General features: G+C 30.5%; 2 protein-coding genes, 1 long non-coding RNA gene and 1 other non-coding gene across 8 annotated transcripts; 2 read left to right on the top strand and 2 right to left on the bottom strand.

The window, feature by feature from the left end:
* Nucleotides 1-59: 59 nt before the first annotated feature.
* On the bottom strand, nt 60-3,186 carry LOC127263678 (APO protein 1, chloroplastic-like). 2 transcript variants are annotated; one of them, XM_051292826.1, is made up of 5 exons: nt 3,030-3,163; nt 2,301-2,410; nt 2,132-2,199; nt 1,304-1,671; nt 60-1,226 (listed from the first exon to the last, which is right to left on the bottom strand). In XM_051292826.1, the coding sequence occupies exons 2-5, from the start codon at nt 2,353-2,355 to the stop codon at nt 398-400; spliced, it is 1,320 nt and encodes a 439-aa protein (XP_051148783.1). In that variant the 5' UTR covers nt 2,356-2,410; nt 3,030-3,163; the 3' UTR covers nt 60-397. The 2 variants fall into 2 exon arrangements, with proteins under 2 accessions (XP_051148783.1, XP_051148782.1); XM_051292825.1 differs by having other exon boundaries at nt 398-1,226; nt 3,046-3,186.
* Nucleotides 3,187-3,234: 48 nt separating this feature from the next.
* TRNAG-CCC (transfer RNA glycine (anticodon CCC)) lies at nt 3,235-3,305 on the bottom strand. Its single transcript has one exon. It is a non-coding gene; the product is annotated as a tRNA-Gly (tRNA).
* Nucleotides 3,306-3,381: 76 nt separating this feature from the next.
* LOC127263679 (uncharacterized) lies at nt 3,382-9,173 on the top strand. 4 transcript variants are annotated; one of them, XR_007841542.1, is made up of 5 exons: nt 3,382-3,461; nt 4,067-4,142; nt 4,340-4,453; nt 5,983-6,101; nt 8,909-9,173. It is a non-coding gene; the product is annotated as an uncharacterized LOC127263679 (long non-coding RNA). The 4 variants fall into 4 exon arrangements; XR_007841541.1 differs by having other exon boundaries at nt 8,906-9,172; XR_007841543.1 differs by lacking the exon at nt 8,909-9,173 and adding an exon at nt 6,366-6,596.
* A 2,553-nt stretch (nt 9,174-11,726) lies between these two features.
* Nucleotides 11,727-14,306, top strand: LOC127264036 (short-chain dehydrogenase TIC 32 B, chloroplastic-like). Its single transcript, XM_051293373.1, has 7 exons — nt 11,727-12,299; nt 12,386-12,465; nt 12,537-12,696; nt 12,789-12,870; nt 12,996-13,083; nt 13,171-13,217; nt 13,914-14,306. Exons 1-7 carry the CDS (start codon nt 11,953-11,955, stop codon nt 14,112-14,114), a joined length of 1,005 nt encoding a protein of 334 aa, XP_051149330.1. The 5' UTR covers nt 11,727-11,952; the 3' UTR covers nt 14,115-14,306.
* Nucleotides 14,307-17,321: the final 3,015 nt, after the last annotated feature.

Below are 17,321 nucleotides of genomic sequence, written 5' to 3'. Positions count from 1 at the left end.
GGAAACTAAACCAGGCATAATTAATTTGTTGGATAATGGAAAAAATACTGTATGGAAGTGAAATTGAGAGGTTGGGTAGGAAATTTGGAGCTGAGTATAGAGAATTGAAGAAGAAAGAATGAAATCGATTTGAAACTTGAAGGCTATTAATTTACGAGGGAAATAATACTATCTTAAGGCTAAATCAATTGAATCAATGATGGGTCTTTGCGGATTATTGAATTTACTATTATTACTACTGAATGCTTGTTATTTCTAACAATTGTACTTATGAAGGCTCACTTTAACAACCTTTTTTTTTTTTTTTTTTTTTTTTTATCATTATATAAATTTAAAAAATAATTATAGCGGACCAAAGGAGTAATATTTAACGGTAAACGTCGATATTTACCTCCGGTTACGCGACAAGGCGAGCTTCGTCATCCTCCGGCGTGACAATGTCGACCCTCATCATCGGCCGGTACTTATCGGGCACACAGGCTCCCGCTTGAAAGCAAAGCTCGATCACGGCGGGCGCCTTGCCGTAGAATCTCTTAAGCGCATTCGTTAGCGGCGGCCCGTTAGGCTCTTCAACATGCCAAACGTAATTCGGCGGGAAAACTTCATCTACCGTCGCGTCTTGCCATCCGTGCTTCCCGTCTCGCCACTGGTGTTTAAATTCGCCGCAAAGCTTCGCATTGTGCCCCCACGGCCCGACGTGTACCTCGGAGCAGTACCCGCACGCTTTCACCGTATACTTTCTCATCAGCTTCGCGACGCCCCATTTTACCTTCTCGTAGGCGTAAACGGTCTCCTGAGCGATCTTCGGGATTTCTCGATCGGTTGGGGGTGGGAATCGGTCGACGGCGCGATGAGTGTCGAGTTCGATAATCGGTGATGTCGAGGGGCTGGTGCCTGGGTCCTCGACGAGTCCTCCGATATCGATCACTTTTTTGCCCATCATCCGGATGGGTTCAGTTCTCCTTCGCGACGGATATCCCGGCAGCTCGACGCCTGCTTGGATGCAGAGTTCGACCACGGCGGGGATTCTGTCGAAGTTCAATCTCGTTTCGTGCTTGATGCGCCGGCCGTAAGGATCGTACATGTGGTACGATTCGATAGGGACGAGTATGTCGTCGACGGAGCCTTTTATCCATGAATGAAGACCCTTTCGTCTGCCATTGGTTGAGCCGCGGCAGTTTTGTATGTGATGACCGGTTTCTGCGACATGAATTTCCGAGCATTCGCTGCAAAAGTGTACGAAAGAATCACTTCCTCGGCCGACAACATAATCAAAATGCAAGAAATACGCAAATGCGTTTACCTACAAGCATGGACTGGCACGACGTGCAAGAGCTGCGCAACCCCTCGAATCAAAATTTTCCAAGCATGGACAACTTCGTAAGCAACAGGAACTAACTTTGGAACAAGAAGTCCATTTTTCGGAGGCTCGAGATGCCTCTCGATGCCCATTTGAGCCAGCTTTTTGTTAATCCTCCCCTCCTGCAAAAGCTTCTTGATCGGTACAGGAAAGGGCTTCTTCTTCTTCTTCGGAAGTATCGTAGGAAGATCCACATTCTGAGGTAATATTTCATCTTTTTTCTTGCTACGATTATGATTAGGCCGTTTAGACGTACAGGCAGAGATTCCTCGATTAATTTTGACGGTAGGATTGCTGCACACAAAGCCAAACTGCAAATATACAACTGCAAATGTTCATTATCAATTGACAGAGCACTTATAATATGCATAAGATAACTTCAGATAAATGAAACAAACCAACATATCGACCCTTTTGCAGTAAAACAGTTTAGGTTGTCTTTTTCTCGATTACATTTTTTAAGAAAACACGGCTAGAAGATTACCAATACACATCTGATTCTACCACAAACCAAACATCATAGTCCACGAGAGAGAAAGAAACATGGAACTAAAATGTTATATAAGAACACATGGCAAATTCATAGAAGGTTAACAGTGTATTTTTCAGGTGTAATCGACTTTCCAATAGTGTCGAATTTCCATGTTAAATCGATTCTTCATTAGCAAAATACTAAGAAGTGACCATTTCTAGAAAATACATTAGCACCTAATTCAAATTCAGAAGAGTTGAAACACAAGTAGAACTTTCGGAAAGTAAAAAAAAGAAGACCTTTAGCCCATGGAAACTGGAGTTCAAAACAGGGTGCCGAGACATTTCTGCTAAGCAAAGCGGATCACCTGAAGAAAAATTAACAATTGTTCGGTATAACATCAGTTTAGAAACTTCGCCACGGCATAGGAAATGCAATAAACATTACAAAAGGATAAATTGTATATACCCTTGTTCGATACGGCCCATGGAGCAAAAGATACAGCTGGTAAGTGCCGAAGCATTTATATCTTATAGACCTTTGTTCTAGCCTCACAAGATAAACTTTGATCCAGAAATCTGCAATTTAAAGAACAATAAAAGTCTGAATAAAACAACCTGAAATAATCAAAATTTATGATTAAGAGCATACTGACAAATCATGAACAAATTGACAAACAATATTCGAGCTAGATAATGGTTATAGCACAAGATAATACTTGAAATACTTAAATACATTCAAAAACAACATTAGAAGATTACAAATGTTATTAGATTTTGAGAAATACAATCACTTCCAAGCAGCATAGTATTGTGTTAGAAATTAGAATACAACTGTAAACTAATAGACATAAATACTAAAAATCGAGTAACAGTCGAAGATCAGGAGGACGACGAGCAAGAACAATGATAATGATGATGCCATGGAGATTGAATGTTGTTCAGAAACAATCGTTTCTTCAATTTTGTTCTGCTTTGTTTCGTTCATGTTCTTTTCTGTCGACAACACTTACAAAAACCAGCAACAAAAATTGGGTTTTTTACAGTCTCGTGGAGGAATGAATTCAACCGTGCGAATCAATCTAAAGTCAACACAATTAATTACAACCAACATGATTCAAACCCTAAAAACCATAGCAGCCGCGGTGGCATAGAAAATTTGATAATAATTCGAAAATAGTGTAAGGATTGAGCTAGCCAAGCCTTCGACGAACCTGCCCTGTCGCCCGCTGTCTTGGAGGACCACGTCGAATGGCGGAGTAAAAATACTAAGAAGTAGAAGACGATGACGGTAGGCAACGGAAACGAATTTCAATTTCAGAAGCAGACATACAAAGACGAAAAACCTAAAATAACAGAAAAAAAAAATACCACTTTATCCAAAATGTAAAACCATGTCCATCTGCGCATCCGGGGAATCGAACCCCGGTCAGTACCGTGGGAGGGTACTATGATACCACTACACCAGATGCGCTATGATGTCTGATTCCTCGGAGAAAATATATATAACAGTTTGTAATTAGGAAGAATTCTCTAGGGTTTATTACCATCGGGTCGGCTGAGATTTGTAGATGAATGGTTACTGACGACGACGGAAACTGGTTGGTGTCTGCGTGAGTGCGATAAGGAGGTAATCTTGACGGAAACTGGTAGGAATATTGTATCTCTTAATTGCTTGGAATTGGATATGGAAGTTTTGCAAGTATGGAGTTTTTCGACGCTGTATTAGGTTTTCTTGCGGATCTCGATTACTTGAATAATTTCAATTGTTTTTGAGGTTCTTGTTGGTAACATTACTTGGTGATCAATTGATATTGATACTGTTTGGCTTGGAGTGTTCATTTTTGTTAATGTCATGACTCTGTGGAATTGAGATTGTTCTTGTTGATACAAATTGTTTGAAGCGATTCATGTCGATTTTGGTACCTAGGTGCTGTTAGTTTGGAGTGAGGGTAAGTTGTAATAGTAGTTGAAAGTTTGAACTTTCGATGTAATAATTTGTCGTTTGTTCATGCTGCTGTCGAAGATTACAATTCACTTTCCACTTGAATTGAAAGTTTAAATTTTCGATGGAATGATTTGTTGTTTGTTCATGCTGCTGTAGTGGATTATAATTAACTTTCCATTGAATTAAAAGTTTAAATTTTGTATACTTGTTGCAAATTGAGCTAATTTCTTGCTGAAACTGTCTAATCAAATATCTTGACTGACCCCTAGATGATTTCTTCTGGTCAGTACTCTGTATCAAGAATCTTAATTTCGTCATTGTTGAAGAATGTGTTATTGCTGGATGACTCCATTACATTCAGATGTGAGTTGTGGGATTCCTTATAACAGTCTTACTGTAATTTGAACTCAATCTTATCCAACTTATGATCTAGAAGCAGGAAAAGATCAATATTTTCTTTGACAAATAAGCATACAGAGGCATTAATATGCAGCCTGACTTATCTTCATGGAAAACTTTTACATCACTGAATCTCACATTTTTACTTTCCTCTTTTAAAGCTAACTTCCGCGATGACAACCTCCAAGAAAACCTATCAGAATTAGGGAAATAGGATTCTGAGAACAATCAGAATCAGGGGCCTGTTTATTGCACTCAACACTGATTTTCACAAGGTATAGATTCGACAAATCTTTTGGGTTTTTATATTTTGGGCTCACTTTTTTGTTCGTTTGTTTATCCTAACCAAATATGTTACTTAGCTGATAACAATCACGGCAGGAGGAGATAAGCTCATCCTAACTTTAGACAATTTTGTCGGGGAAGCTTTTGGTTTCATTCATGCTCGAATACAGATAATCTTTACCGTTGTGTCTATTAATTTCTATGCTATCTAACATCAAAATTGAATCATGCATTTTATTCATGCTAATGGATGCTGCTTTTGTTCTTGGAAACTAGACCTTTCACGACATGGGTTTTCTGTTGTACTTGAAAGCTCCGATGATGATTTGAGACTTTTGTTATCGTTCCAATATCTGAATGGCTCTACCTCATGTAGTCCCATTAAGTAGAGTTGAAGGGACAACTGAGGAGCTTGTGCTAATTGTTTTCTTTGCGTAATCGAGCTTGTCATTCATATCCAAAATGGGCTTTCTTGGGAGTCATCGACATGTTATCCCCAGAAATCTTTTCTCTTTTTGGACCTCTTTTTGAATATAAATAACTAACCAACTTATAAGAAGTTCATCCATGAAAGGGATATGCTATTAGGCATAGGCAAATGTTGTATGGCAGACAAAATCAAGAGGCGTTGAAGTTTGAATTCACGATACATTACGGGATTATTCCATTATACATTTGTTTTTATGAAGGTTTGCTTTTTCAAGGCCTTGCTTTAGTCAGGATGAGAGATTCTTACATACACCATACATGTTGTATAGTTGTTCAATGTCTTTGTGCCTGCAAATTAATCTGTGCCAATATAGATTTTTTTTTTTTTTTTTTGGATAGTAGCTAATCTAGAGAGCTAAATTTGGCTCCACTCTCCATGCCTATCCTTTTGTGATTAGGGCCATGGCCCATGGTTCCATGCTTCACTTTGTGGGCAAGAAAGCATCTTAGAAATATATATATATATATATATTAACTAAAAATAATATGTTTGGTTTTATGATTATTGAGGGTAAGTGTAATTGATTCGATGGAGTTAAATTTCATGGCGGATTTCAAATGAATGGATTTGAGTTACTTCAAGTTTGTAATGCTTTGAAATGTTAAAAGGTGTGTTGATTTGAACCTATTGTTGACTTCATAGATTTGATTTCCATTGTATTGTCCATCGAGATAAATAAAATTGAGCGAGTCATTTGAATTTATTTTAGGTCAGATCACATCGACCAAACAGACCCTCAAAGGGCTTGTATTGATCTGTTTGTGTAAATCAATCTTCGACCCTAGAGTTTGAAAGTCGAATTCTTGATATCTTCTTAATATGATCGATTCGATTATAGACACGAAACTGAGTATTTTCATGAGATGCTCTTTAACTAAAATAAAAATAAAAATACAGAAATGAAAAGGGTATCTGATTCTGAATAATGGATCAATGATTGAAGCAAAAAACTAATTACATTACATGTGTTTGTTTTTGTTGGTGCAAAATATGTAGTTGGTGACTTTGGTGTCATTGATTCCCTTGCAGCTAGCTGTACACAAAGATACCCACATTCATTGACATCTCAAAATTCACACATATGTGTGTGTGAAAAAGGGTTGCAGAAGAAAACAAACCAACTGTGGATTTGATCAAGATTGAGTGAGGTATGTATGTATATGTGTATTATGTGTTTTTGCATTAAACCTAATTATGCACTCCAAAGGCAGTGGAGTTAGTTGCTAATTATTTTTATATTAGACTTTAAATTATTGTTTGAGTCAACATCAAGCTAATGAACTGACAAAACCCAAAAATTTTATTTTATTTTATTTTTATTTTCTTGGTGTTTTTTTTTTAATAATATTTTAAATGTAATTGATTTATTAAAGAAACTAATGCATTTGTATGGAATGGCAAATACTGAATAGGATTGTGGATTCATGGCCCCAACCTAGATCACTCCCAATATAGGTGTATGTATATGTGTAATAATTTAGTATCTTTTTATTTTATTTTATATCTTTGGTGTATTTGGTGGTGGGTCAGATTTAGATCCCTTGAACCAAAAAAGCCTAATATGGAGGAGATCACCTATAATTAAATCTATTTATTTATTTATTAGTGTATTTTTTGGTGATTAGAAATGAATTGGGTGACCATGCAAGTACATATTATATATACATATAATTAAGCTTGAATTATTTAGATTAAGGATCAATACATTAAATAAGGTTTTAGATCACTGGATGCTTGAAATCCTCGACATTACTAATCAAATGTTAATTAATTGAATTTTAAATTTTGATCGTGATTAAGTTTGCTTTTTTTATATGATTTGTAAATATTTTTAAATCTTGGGTAGTAGTTGTGGCTTCTGATATTTTAAATAATACATATATCAAATAATGTCTTATTTCAAACAGTAAAGTTACATTTTAAATCACAATTTAAAACAATATTAATCAAACATATATATATATTTTTCAATCATATATATTGCATGATGTCACATAAGCATAAACTAAAAAAAAAAATATGTGAATAATTAAAAACCCTAATTTGAAAGAGGGGACCCTTCAAAGATTGGGAACCCCACACAAAGAGCTAGTGGCAATCATTGATGATATATGGGATTATTTTATTTTATTTTATTTTTGGGATTATTAAATAGAACAACCTTATTTTATATAAATTGTATATTTATTAAACAATATAATTTGTATTTAAACTCTTAAATGGTTATTTTAATAAGAGTACATAGGTGTGTGTAATATGCAATAAAATTATTGGTATATATATTAAGTGCTTTTCACTTTCTAAAATAAAGGGTTTTTGTCAATGCAATGCGGATCTTCATGCAATTTTTTTTAGTGCTATTATATAATTTCTTATTGTAAAAAAAAAAAAAGATGGGAATATTTTATAGTAAATTATTATTATTATTTTGAAAAATTCAAATAGAACAAAATGGAGTGTCTATTTAAAGAGGAATTAGGGACTAAGTGGGAAAGTGATGACAAATAGCACAAAGTAAAGGAGAGGATTAATAATATTTAATGTAAATGGCTATAATTAATTAATTAATTAATACATGCTTTGGTTTGTTCTTTGTCAATAGTCAATTAGAGTTGGCTAACAAATCATTTAATTTTATACAATAAAATAACATGTTAAAAGTGTATTTCACAATAGTCGGCAATTTATCTTTTTATTTAATTATCTTTTTACATTTTTTTTTTTTTCTAGAGATTCCAAAATTTGGGTATTATATATGTTTGGAAATATGTTCTGGTCTTTTGCACATAGAATCGTATACCTTGAACATCCTTTTTGAGTGAATTTCAAATAGATCCTAAAAGTTTGATATTATTACAAACTTCCCTCCTTCTGAATTGGAAAATTACAGTCATGATCCTTTTTAAAGATTTGTTCATGTATTAATTTCTATTATAATAATTATTATAATTTATATATATGTTAAAAATATATAACATCAATTTCATTTATAATATCAAAATAAAAAGTAGTAATGGCAAAAAGATACTCTCTCCGCCAAAATAATTAGTTATACTTTTTTTTATAATTAATAAAGAAATTGTAACTAATTTTGGGAGACGAATGTAGTATATCAAAATTATATATTTATCCGTTCAAATTTAAAGTATTTTTTTTATCATTTTCGTCTGTTCCACTCTAAAATACTTTTTTTTTTATTATTTTTAATAGAAATAATCATACATCAATACCAAAATATTCTTAATTTTTACTGTAAGTTATAAACATATCATTACATATACAATTATTTTTTTACATAAAGTCGAATGACAAAAATGTCAAATTTCTCATACATTTTCACTAATTAATAAAAAATTATTATTTTTTAATATATTACAAAACTTCAAATAATTTCAAAGAACTTTGGCCAGAGACGGAGGGAGTAATATATTGAATTCTTAAAATTATTTTAAGCATGATTTTTTTATTCGTAATTTATAATTGAAAATATAAAATTGTCAATGGCGTTGAATTGCTATTTTCATCAGCACGGAAATCGAATAGTAACATTAATAACGGTCAAAGTCAAAGGATCGATTAATGCATATACACATCATTAATTATTCCCGAGAATTACACTCCCTTTATTATCCTTTGTTTGTGTCCATGTATATATATATATATATATATCAACATAATTATAATATTTTATATCTCCTCTGTCATTTAAATCTATACTTGCTCTTTTTTTGAATTATCATTGAAAAATATTCTGGTTTATTTTTTAAATAAAAAATTATTATATTTTTGTATTTTTTTATTATAAAAAAAAATAATCATTATTATTTATTTTTATTAAAATTTATATCCAATCAAATGAGTATACATTTACGTGACGGATGAAGTATAAAAATAAATAAACAAATATTATCACATTAATAAAATATATATATATATTACCTTTTTCTTTTAGAAGATGGGAGTGTACAAAGATACAACAGACAGTCCCAAAGCTCGAGGAAGCTTATGATGCAATGAAAGTTCGGATGGCTCACAAGGGCATTCTTGTCATTTCAGCATTCTTGACGATAATACCATGCAATATAATGCATTGAAAGAGTTGGTGAGGATCAATAATTACAATCCAAATTTTACTGTCGAAATATTTTACAATTAATATTTTTGTAAATATATATATATATTATATAATTTTGGTTAGTTACAGAAATTTTCATTTTTGTATAATTTATTCCTTTTAAGGACGCAATCATATTTTCTTACAATAATTTTGGGAACTTATTTTTAATATTTAAGGTAAAATTATTTGTCCTTACTATTTTATTTATTAAAATTCGTATGGTTGTATATAGAGAGAGTGGATTAGGTGATAAGTGTTTGTTGATTAATTAACAATTGATTAATTTTACTAATTAATCTAACAATGATTATCAAGACAATGATATAATTTAAGCATAGTTATTTAATAACAAAAAAATATACTAAAATTTATCCTTATTCTATCATGAAATTATTTTTACTTAAATTTTAAATTATTCTAGTGCCACATTATACTTCGGGTTACATTTCATTAAATATATTGAATCATATTGTTAAATAGTATCGAATTTTTTTTTTACACCAACGATTATATATTTCCATCAAGGGGTAGAAAAAACACAATCTTGTAAAATCAAATTTTTATTATTATTATTTTTTTTTTGAATAAAATTTATAATGGGTTATAGAGAATGGAAGAAACATGAAAAGGGAAGTAGAAGAAATCAAAAGGGACCCAAAATCCTTTAGAAGTGCTCTAAAAAGTTGGTATATTATTGAACACACTTTTTATTTAATCTTGTTCAAGTTTTATTGCTCAATCCCCTTTTGGCTCTCAATGGTTCTTTCCCACTTTTTCTTCACTAAAGGACAATATACCAAAACATGCCTACCTCAAGTAATCATCATTTATTAATTATATATAAATAATTATACACTTAATTATCTTCTAATTAATTCATTTAAATTTGTTTAATACCTAACTAAACTTTTGTTATTTAATTGATTTATCTGGGGCATGGTATGGTTGCTAGATTACGACTCCATTATGTTTAAATTTAAATTATGGATGGGATAAAGATTGATGATTGGAAAATAAATAAATAATAAATAGATAAATAAAAGAAGTGATGATCACTTTAATAAAGTGTGGATTAATAATGCTTGAAAATATATATATATAGTAAATATTTTTACTTCAGGTACAATATTATTGTGTTATCGAATAAGCGTGTTATATAATCGTAAACTTGAATATTTTTTAGATGCAAATTCTTTTACTACACACTATTAACCCTTGTACACAATTTATATTATTTTATTTTTAAAAGCAATTGTTGTTTAACTTCAAATCTATTAGTAGTTGCTCCCAAAAATAAAAATATTATTGATTTTCTAAAGTAACATTTGCTATTTCTTTTAATCTACAATTATCTTGGAAAATAAATTAACAAGTCTGTTTTAAATAATGGAAGCTATAAAAAAGAAAGCAACAAATTAAAAATAACTCATAAATTAATTTATAAAATTAATCCAGTAAAAATTATGAATATAGTGAAGGTTTTTGGCTTTCTTCACCCAAACCTGTCAATACAATTTCTAATATATATACTTCATAAAATTCAAAATTATTAATATATTTATATATTTTATATTTTATATAAATAAATTTAAAACTAAAATACTAAACAAACATTTTGAATTTTTAGTATGTCGTAACTATCACACACAAAAAAAAGCATATTGAATTTGTTGAGTCTATTATAGGGTTTGTTTTGGTTGAATCAAAATAAATAATATTCAACTTATACGGTTTCATATAGAAATGTAATATTTCAATTTTATATAAAATATTTATACTAAAATAATGTTTAAAAAATAAGGAAAAAAACTCAAATTCAATTTTTTTTTTCAAAAAAAAAAAAACCCAAAATATATACGGTATTTTATTATTCTTGAGGGTTTTTTTTTTTTCCCTTCAAATTTTTATTAGTAAATTCTTTTAATCCTTTTGTAAATGTAAATTACTATAAAATACTTACATTATGTTAAATAAAAATGAAAACACGATAATAATATTCGTCCGATGAAATAATAATAAATTGGGGACATGAAAAATGGTTGAAATGAGGAATGATTGACTATTGTGAGTGAGTGAGTAGTGAATTAGTCAGTTGTGAATCCCAATGAAATGACATATTGACTGTCAACGCCACCCTCACGTGCGAACCCACCTCCCCCTTCATTTCTTCACTTCTTACTCCCTGGACTCACCGTCCCAAACCCTCGATTCCGCAATATCCACCGTTCAAATCAACTCTGGACCTCAACGCCTGGGACTTCGCAAAGTAACCCTACATGTTGTCCTATACCCCTCATTAATGCGCCTCGACACCTGTGCTTGCTGCTAAGTAATTAGTTCTCCAAATCTTCTCTAATTAATATCCACTGTACTATTGCTTTCACACCCCTTTTTTTTTTTAAATTAAAAGAATTAAATAATGAAATTATACTTAATTAAAAAAAAAAAAATTACCACTTTTAGAACTAAGTAACTGTGACGTGGCGGTGGTAAAATTTGGACACGTTGAAAAGTTAGTTACAATTGAAGAAAAATAAAATAATACTACTACTACTACTACAAAGTGTCTGTTACCATTAAATAATAATATAAAATAAATGTAATCTTATAAATCTTAATTGATCGATGATCGATTCCCCATTATATAAATCTTTATTATCCCCCTTTACTTCAGCCACCGCCACCTCCGCCGCCGCCGCCGTCGCGTCGACGTCGTGTCTCTGTAGTTGAAGTTACAGGCACTGCAAAAACCTGCAAAAAAAAAGAAAGGCTACTGTTCTTATTTCTGTGTCTTTCTTTGTCCCTTTGACCCTTTAATTTATTAGAAATTAAATTGTAGAGAGAGAGAGAGAGGAAGAGAGAGAAAGGGGCCGGGGGTGGGTATGTTGGAGACGGTGAAGTATTTGATGGGGACGGCGGGTCCGAGCGGGTTCGGGTCGAAATCGACGGCGGAGGAGGTGACGGGGGAGCTCCGCCGCGTGACGGCGATAATAACGGGTGCGACGTCGGGGATCGGGGCGGAGACGGCGCGCGTGCTGGCCAAGCGCGGCGCGCGGCTGGTGCTGCCGGCGCGTAGCTTAAAGGCGGCGGAGGAAACGCGCGGCCGGATCGTGGCGGAGTTTCCTGACTCGGAGGTCATCGTTATGGGACTCGACCTTAGCTCGCTCGACTCGGTCCGCCGGTTCGCCGCCGGTTTTTTGTCCCTTAATTTGCCGCTCAATATTCTCATGTACAGTAATTATTTCAATTTATTAATAATCTAAAATAAAAAACCATACATATATATATATTATTTATTTATTTTTTGTATTGTAGAAATAACGCGGGGAAATTCTCGTACGAGCATGCGGTGACGGAGGATGGAGTCGAGATGACATTTGCTACAAATTATTTAGGTAAAAATTATTATTATTATTCTTATTTTAAAAATAATTTTTTTAATATATGAAATTGAAAATTGGATTAGGGCATTTCTTATTGACAAAATTGCTGGTGAAGAAAATGGTGGAGACAGCAAAGGAGAGTGGTGTGCAGGGGAGAATAGTGAACGTGTCTTCCAGCATTCACAGCTGGTTTTCATCAGGGGACATGCTTTCTTACCTTTCCAAAATTACCCTCAACAAGAGGTCACACTCATATCTTATAAATTAATTTTAATTAATTATGGGGGGGTAATTGCAATTGTAATTGTAATTGTAAAATTGGTAATTTGGGGCAGTGAGTACGATGGGACACGTGCGTATGCTCTGTCGAAGTTGGCTAACGTTTTGCACACCAACGAACTTGCCCGAAGGCTCAAGGCATCTCTAATTACTCCTCTTGTCTTTTTTATTAATTAATTATTTGAAATTAATTGGATGATTCAATTTAAATTTAATTTGGTGTTATATATAAATTAATTTGATTGTTATTATTATTGGAGCAGGAAATGGAGGCAAATGTGACAGTGAACTGTGTTCATCCTGGGATTGTAAGAACGAGGCTTACTAGGGACCGTGAGGGACTAATTACAGGTACCTATTTAATTTAATTCGATATATAGTTGTGCATATTGCCTGTTATTTATTTATTTATTTATTTGTTTTGATTTTTCCATGCAGATTTAGTGTTCTTTTTGGCATCGAAACTCTTGAAAACCATACCTCAGGTAAAAGAAATTAACTGCCTTTTATTCTTAATTCCTTTTTTTTAAAAAAAAAAATTAATTTGAATCTTAGCATTATACTATTATTCATCACGCATTATTATTACATAAGATATGTATGCATACAAATTTAGATATTATTTCATGTGCCTATATGCATGGTTGGCCAATTTCTTAGGGTTTTCATAAATTGATAACCACCCCCCCTCCCACCCCCCAACCCCCACCCCACCTAACCTGTATGTATATATATTGTCCAAAATATTGCATGCATGTGTAGTCACACCAAACCAGATGTCTCACGAACACAGCAACGATAGGGACCAAAAACAGTCACAATCTTTTCTAAATATATATTTTTTAATAGTTTATTTCAACATAAATAAGCATTTGATTTGATATATTTTTTTTTAAAACAAAAAAAAAAAAAAACATACATATAATATATTAAATAAATAAAAAACAATACATGTATACAATCTTAGGGTTTTGAGAATGTTTGTTTGGTTGTTAATGTTTAGTCTTTAATCCAATCGTAAATTGAATATTAAAATTTTGAAATTAATCAAAAAGCTATTTGATGTAGTATTAAATAAAAAATAAATATATAACGAAATAATTTTAGTTCTCGTGTTTTTGTATAAAACTTTTTCTGAATTGTTGTCCTTAAAAAGATATATCGAATTTGCACATGATCAGGCGGCTGCGACGACATGTTATGTCGCCACCGACCCGAGGCTGGCCAATGTCTCCGGGAGATACTTTTCCGATTGCAACGAGGGATCAACATCGAAACTTGGATCGAGCTCGGCTGAAGCTCTAAGGCTTTGGACAGCTTCGGACATCATGGTCTCATCGGATTGTCATATTCGCGGCGGCGTATTGTCTGAACAGCTTTAGAGGAATCGAAAAATATATACATACGTATATAGGGATATATATATATATAGATAGATAAAAGGGTTTGAATTATTTAATATGAGAGTAGAGTTGTGAAAATTTTCCAATATATATATAGATATATGTGTATGTATTATACGTATGTAATTTACTGAGTCTTTGTATAATATACATACATCAACATGTGCTTAATTGTTAGTGTTATTTTTAAAATAGATATTTTAAATATATTTATATATATATATATATATATACACGTGATCGCGGATTTTGTACTGATCCGGTCAAGTCTGTATGGTGCTAATTTGACGAAATCAGCATATATCATATACATAATCAGCGTATATTTAGACACAGTACAACATATACTGAATTATAATACAACGTATATATGTGTGTAAAAATATATATATAAATATATGTTAATTATCTATATAACATATATTGATTCAGTCAAATCAGTATCATACAGTCAAATCAGTATCATACTTACTAGACCGAATCAACAGTTGGTCTATGCTTTATATATATATATATATTATAGGTGATTTCCTTAATAGGATTTGTTTACTTATGTTTTTAAATTACCTTTAACATTAATTATTTATCAATAATGATGTTTTTATAAATATAATTTTAATTTTTTTTAGTCAAAATATTACACATCAAAAGGCAATTTATATGAAACCATTACATTCAAATCTTTACATCACAAGAATAATACACATTTATATTTAATTTTTTTATTATTATTTTTAAAACTTTTCGATAATACTAGCAAAATCTATCTAACCACAAGGTTAGTATTTGTATAATAATATATGCATGTACAAGGACACTATTGACCGAAAAAAAAAAATTATTAAAATATTGTGTAACTGATCTGTAGAACCATATTATACAAAGATTGTTATAATAATTTAAATATATTTAATCATGTAAGAAATTTGTTGAATCACATTATTCAAAAGAATATATAAATCTGTATATGCATAAATCAAAATAAAAGGATTTTCTTTGTATGGTGGATGATTTTTTATTGTTTTATAAGATTTAATTTTTGTAATTAGATTTATATGCATAAAGAAATTAAAAATACAAACTCTAATAATTGCTAAGTCAATACACATAGGATATATTACAATAAAAATTATTACTATTATTAAGATTCTCTAGCTATTTTTTACTCATAAGATTTATTTTTACCCATAAGATTCTCTAGCTATTTATTTATTTTATTTATAATTCATTTTGAAATGAAAATAATTAGTTTGGGAGAATCACTAACATGGTGATTGTTGACCACCTTAGCATTGCATGTGGGATTTAATTCAATTTTTATGGCCCCACTAACATGCATTTTGATGTTCTATCAACATTTTCAATTTTTTTTTTTTTTTTTAAATATGAATATACATATAATTAGTTATGTAACAATATGATTAATATTTCAACCTTAAAACATCATAAATCAATATTTTCATTCATCCAATGTAGATATTTGAAATAAAAAAGATTTTTTTTTGTACTGTTAGAGAACATTGCAAGAACTGAGCCCACAATCTCAACTACACATTTCAATTTCAAGAAGATTTTTTTTTTGTTTTGTTTTCTTGTTTTTTTTTTTTCAAGATGTTTTTTTTGCCCCCAAGTGTTATGTTTCATGTCATATCATGTGTGTGAGATTGCACAATCAATAAACAAACTTTCCTCTTTTGAAATAATAATTCTATGGTAACATTCAAATATATGCTTACTTTTTTTTTGAATTGTCATCAAAAAAAATATTCTCATTTCTTTTTTAACTAAAAAATCATTGTATTTTGTATTTTTTTTACTATAAAAAAAATAACAATTAATATGTATTTTTATTAAAACTCGTGCCCAATTAAATGAGTATACATTTGCATGACATGACGGAGGGAGTAATAATAATAATAATAATAATAATAATAATAATACAAGGAAAAGGATGAATGGAAGATTGTAAAGTGAGTTATGGACCTAAAAAGGAGGCAACTTTTTTTCTTTTTTTTTTCTTTTTTTTTTTTTTGTGATCAAAATTCTTTTTATGTCTACAGAAAATGAAATTAAAAAGGATGAGTATGGGTTTATTGGCCGGACATCTATTATTACTTGTGGTTTAGATTTGATACTTTAAAAAAATAATTTTAAAAAAAAAAAACAAGAAAAAATAGTGAAATATTAATATATTTTTATGAAAAAAAAATCGTAAATGATGTATAATTAAAAAATTTAAATTACATAATAATAATAATAATAATAATAATAATAATATATTATTATTATTATTTACATTTAAGTTGTTTTGGGCTGCTAATAAGAGAATTGGGAACATAAGAACACATTATTCAATTTGGACATCTCTTCATATCTTGAACACATTCATTACTGGCCATATTTTGTCACTTCACTTTTGTTCCACCACCATTATCTGTTTCCCACCAATTTATGTTATATTTCACCAATGTATAGTTTAATTTATATAGTGTATAAAAATAATTGGCAAAGGATAAATGTGAAATGAAAATTATAAATAGAAAAAAATATATATATATTGACATTATAATAATGGATTATCCACCATTCAACGATATTACATTAATAAAAACTAATTAAGGATTCTATTATTAAATAATAACATGACCAATTTACGGAACAATAATATAAATCACATAAAATCAATTGTGATATATTCTATCTAGACTATTATCATTTATATAGAGTACTGATTTAAATTAAATAAAATAAAATAGCAAAATGTTAACAATACATTGTACACCTTTCGTCCCACCGGAATTGAACCCTTGATTAGGAACACAGTGTTTACGGTTACTTAAGAATGTTTAATTAGTTAATAATAATGAGTTGTGATATTATTATATTATTTATTTATGTAGTTAATAATATTTATAATTTTTTAAAATAAATTTAATATATATAATTAAAAAAATTAAAATATATGTTTAAATATTTATTAATTATATAAAAATTAAAAAATATATATACTCATTTTATAGGAAATAAAATTTTCTATAATACGAGTAAATAAAAAATACTTTTGTTTATTTATAATTAATTTTATGAGAGAAATAAAAATAAAGCATCTCATCAATACTTTACATCAAATATTATTTGAATTCAAATTTTTACGATCACAAGAATATGTTTGGATGCGGAATCGGT

Source organism: Andrographis paniculata, unplaced genomic scaffold (genome assembly GCF_009805555.1).
Source record: "Andrographis paniculata isolate CXL003 unplaced genomic scaffold, ASM980555v1 Contig69END, whole genome shotgun sequence".
Lineage (NCBI taxonomy): Eukaryota > Viridiplantae > Streptophyta > Magnoliopsida > Lamiales > Acanthaceae > Andrographis > Andrographis paniculata.
Note: the sequence above shows the minus strand (reverse complement) of the source record. Positions and strands in the feature narration are given on the sequence as shown.